Source organism: Ipomoea nil, unplaced genomic scaffold, assembly GCF_001879475.1.
Source record: "Ipomoea nil cultivar Tokyo-kokei standard unplaced genomic scaffold, Asagao_1.1 scaffold1562, whole genome shotgun sequence".
NCBI classification, from domain to species: Eukaryota; Viridiplantae; Streptophyta; class Magnoliopsida; order Solanales; family Convolvulaceae; genus Ipomoea; species Ipomoea nil.
Window position 1 is genome coordinate 696,024 of NW_017617990.1, and position 4,162 is coordinate 700,185.

The following is a 4,162-nucleotide window of genomic DNA, read 5'->3' on the forward strand; positions in this document are numbered from 1 at the left end:
CAGCCTTGGTTGGAACACGGTTTAATATATACGTTGCCGTCTTAAGTGCTTCATCCCACAACGACTTAGGAAGCTTAGAGTTGCTAAGCATACTCCGCACCATATCCAGAAGGGTCCGGTTTCTTCTTTCAGCTACACCATTTTGGTCCGGAGAACCAGGCATGGTGTATTGGGCAACAATCCCATGCTCTTGAAGAAACTTAGCAAAGGGACCAGGTGCTTGCCCATTCTCATTGTATCTACCATAGTATTCACCACCCCTATCAGACCTAACTATGTGTATTTTCATGTTACATTGGTTTTCAACTTCAGCTTTAAATGATTTAAAGGCATCCAATGCTTCATGTTTATGATGAAGTAAATACACATAGGAAAAAATTGAGAAGTCATCAATAAAGGTGGTGAAATATTTCTGACCAGGTATTGTCATATCAGGACAACATATGTCAGTATGAATAATTTCCAACAACGTTGAACTTCTATTGGCACCTTTCTTTGACTTGTTTGTCTGCTTACCCTTAATGCAGTCAACGCAAGTCTCAAAGTCAGTATAGTCTAGAGTAGAAAGTACTCCATCCTTTACCAACCTTTTAATACGCTCAAGGGAGATATGACCTAATCTCTGATGCCACAACATTGAGGAATTGTCGTTAATACTGCACCGTTTGGTGCCGTTTTGAACATGTAAAGAATTGTAAACTGAATCATTCTTTAATTTAAGACGGAAAAGACCATTAGACAATGTACCAGTACCAACACAAGTAGAATAACGAAATAACTTGATATTATTGGTATTAAGTTCAAAAGAATAACCGAAGGGTACAAGTCTAGATACTGAAATTAAGTTCCTAGAAAACTAGGAACATAAAATGTCTTTTCTAACGTCATTACAAAACCATTGTCCAAAACTAAATTGCAAACTTCGACAGCTTCGACTGGTGATGCAATCTTGTTTCCAGAGAAGATGCTACACTCAGTTCCCGTTGGCTGTCTCAGTTTTGTCATATCCTGCAAAGAGTTTGCAATGTGGATTGTTGAACCAGAGTCAACCCACCAGGAATTAGTATTAACTTCTGACATGTTAGATTCGAAACAAACGAAAGAAGATGAAATGTTACCTTTTTGGGACATCCATTTTTGAAACTTGATACAATCTTTCTTCATGTGTCCCTTCTTTTTGCAAAAGAAACACTTTTGTATCTTCTTAATGTCTGCTTTCGGGGTTAGTTTCTCCTTAGCAGCTATGGTAAGTCCCTTAGGCTTTCCAGATTTTCTTTTAGGCCTTGTTGTGGCCATAAAAGCACTTTCCCCAAGCTCAGTTACAAGTCGCGTTTCCTCTTGAGTACACATGGTAATCAATTGATTGATAGACCATTCATCCTTATGTGTATTATAGGCAATTTTAAACGCGCTATATTCCTGAGATAGGGTATTTAGTGCAAAGTGCACCACAAAGGCATCTGGAAGAATAATTTTCAACTTCTTCAATTGTGCCGCAATGTCCCTGAGTTCCATGATGTGTTTCCGCGTTCCCTTGACAGTGGAAAGACGCAAATTTCTCAACTTCATGATTAGAGTCATTGCCAAAACTTTCTTTGATTCAATGAAGTTATCATCGATAGCTTTGAGCAAGGGTTTCGCTTTCTTAATGTCCTCAAAGCAAAAACGAATTTTTCTAGAAATTCTTGACTTAATGAAGAGCACACACAATCCATTGGATTTCTCCCATTGTGCGCGAAGCTGCTTGGCTTCACCAGTGCTTTCTTCAGTAACCTCAGGGGGTTCCTCATTGAGAACAGCGTAATCCAACTCTAATAATCTTAATTGCAAGAGAATAGCATCTTTCCACTCTTTGTGATTTTCTTCATTAAGGATTGGAACATTAATTTGTGTTTGGGTGACAGGATGAGTTGCTGTAAAGAATAATAATTAATGCTTGGTTAGAATTTTCGAGGCACAAAAAATTAGAGAGAGATACTGAAGTACATAATATTACCAATGTAAAATTATGCGAAGGATAAATTCGGATGCCATAAAAATTGCCTGTGGGCTAAATTTTTACGCATAATGAATTTACCAAAACTGAATGGTGGAAACGGAATGGGTGCAATTTTAATTTTTCCACCCTTAATGACAAAACTACCAAAACTATATGCCGATACATAATCCCTGTGGGCAAATTATGATCATAGTATGGTATTTCATCCTAATTAATCCTACAAATATAACAAAATTGCCTGTGGGATAAATTTTGCCATATCACGCTGAGTGAATTACAATATTCTTGCATTAACTTTATGTGAGTAAAACTTAATATGTAATTTTGGAAAAATTAAAGATGCTATGGCTACTCTTTAATTAACCAAAGAACATAATCACATTAGCAAGAAAACCTAATAAACAAACAGATTAAACCAAAATATGATAGACAATCCTTAGATATACTCCCAGGAAAGTTGGTCGAGACGAAGCTCGGTTAAATACCAACTCCTTAGACAGAGTAGCGTCGCAAGGGGACTAGTAGCAACAAGGCTTTTAAGCCAGGGCCATAGAACTAGTATTCCTCCCCAAGAAACTTCCCTAATTCATGTGTTCTCATTTTTGAAGTAAAATCGTTTGAAAGATCTAAAGAGTTGTAGTTTCACCTATGGATAAGGTTTTGAATAGGGTAAACTACGAATTGTTTATGTACTTTATGTGCTTTAGGAACTTTATAAAACACGAGTGGAGTAATAACTGAAGATTGAGTAATAATATGCATAATCTAACCTGAAAGGCACTAATTCACCTAAAAGGCACTAAATCGTGCATAACATATAATTTAGACCTAAAAGGCTCTAAATTTTTCTTAATGAACATGCTTTTCTATAGGCATATAATTATGACAATTAAATAATTATTGCAATAAAGACATAAATAGCATGCTCAGATTATGCATATTACTCACAAAATACTCCACAATTAAATTGCAACACTTAATACAATTTAAACTGAAAAACATTATTAAATTAAAATTCAACTGAAAAATTAAAACTGAATAATTATTCAAAGTTGAATAATAATTTAATAATAGACTTAATAAAAAAAAACAATTGGATAATTTAATTAGAAGAAGTCCAGATATGATGATGATGTTAATCTGAATGAATTGATGTAGTCCAAATATCAATTCAGATTTGATCCAGAACCAAAACAGGCCCAGTAAAAAATAATAATAATATTATTATTATTAATTTTTTTTTAAATTTTAATAATGAGCCCAAGCCCATTACTTAAGCCCATCCATTCATCATCATCTCCTTCATCACGCTGTAGCGGCTCCGTCGAACAGAAGCAGTGAGCTCCTAATCCGGCAGGGAGCAAAAAAATATCCAAAATTTGAATTTTTTTTTTTTTTGAATATTTATTTCTTAATGCGGAATAAACCAAAATTTCCAGCAGTCCAGACAATTTAATTGCGAACCAAAGAATATTCACCATATGTAATTGAATTATACAAATATGTATACAACATATGCAAATATTATATGCAATTAAACGAACTAGGCAGAGATTATTTATAGCGACTGATACCAACTGTTAGACTAAAATATCACATGCATAATCTTATATGTGATCATAGGATCGTACTAACCTCCAGCCATAGTTCTTCTTACGGTTGAGCGATCCGGACTGCTGCAGAGATGATAAGTGCTTTGTCTCTCACTTTACTCAGCTCTCTCTAGATGGTGTATGAGGTATGTAATATGAGCAGTGAGAGGACTAGTGACCTTATATAACCACTGGCCATCATTGTGGTTGATTGTCTTTAGGTCTCCTAAACCCTAACCAGACTCCTAATCATAATGGTAGTCTAGCTATTAGGTTATTAGTGTTGCACCACATATCAAATACTGAATATTATCATAACTTATCCTAATGTTATAATAATAGTAACGGATAAACGTTACACATCCTCTGAGTGTTCCTTAAAAGCTCACACCAGACTTTGTCTCCCGCTGGATTATCAATAACCTGCACCAGAAACATTATTGGGTATCAAAATTTCTGGGAACCCATCACAGAAGAGCTGCAAAGCTCAAGCCTTTGGCGATGAAAACTGCAAGTTCACGGCGGTTCCCCTGCTTTTCGGCAGCAGAGCAGATGGCGAGGCAATGGCGGT

General features: G+C 35.7%; 1 protein-coding gene across 1 annotated transcript; it reads right to left on the minus strand.

Annotated features, from left to right (window-relative positions):
* Nucleotides 1–973: 973 nt before the first annotated feature.
* Nucleotides 974–3,644, minus strand: LOC109189650. The gene is made up of 3 exons (XM_019340262.1): nucleotides 3,635–3,644; nucleotides 1,119–1,913; nucleotides 974–1,008 (listed from the first exon to the last, which is right to left on the minus strand). Exons 1-3 carry the CDS (start codon nucleotides 3,642–3,644, stop codon nucleotides 974–976), a joined length of 840 nt encoding a protein of 279 aa, XP_019195807.1.
* Between the last annotated feature and the right edge of the window lie 518 nt (nucleotides 3,645–4,162).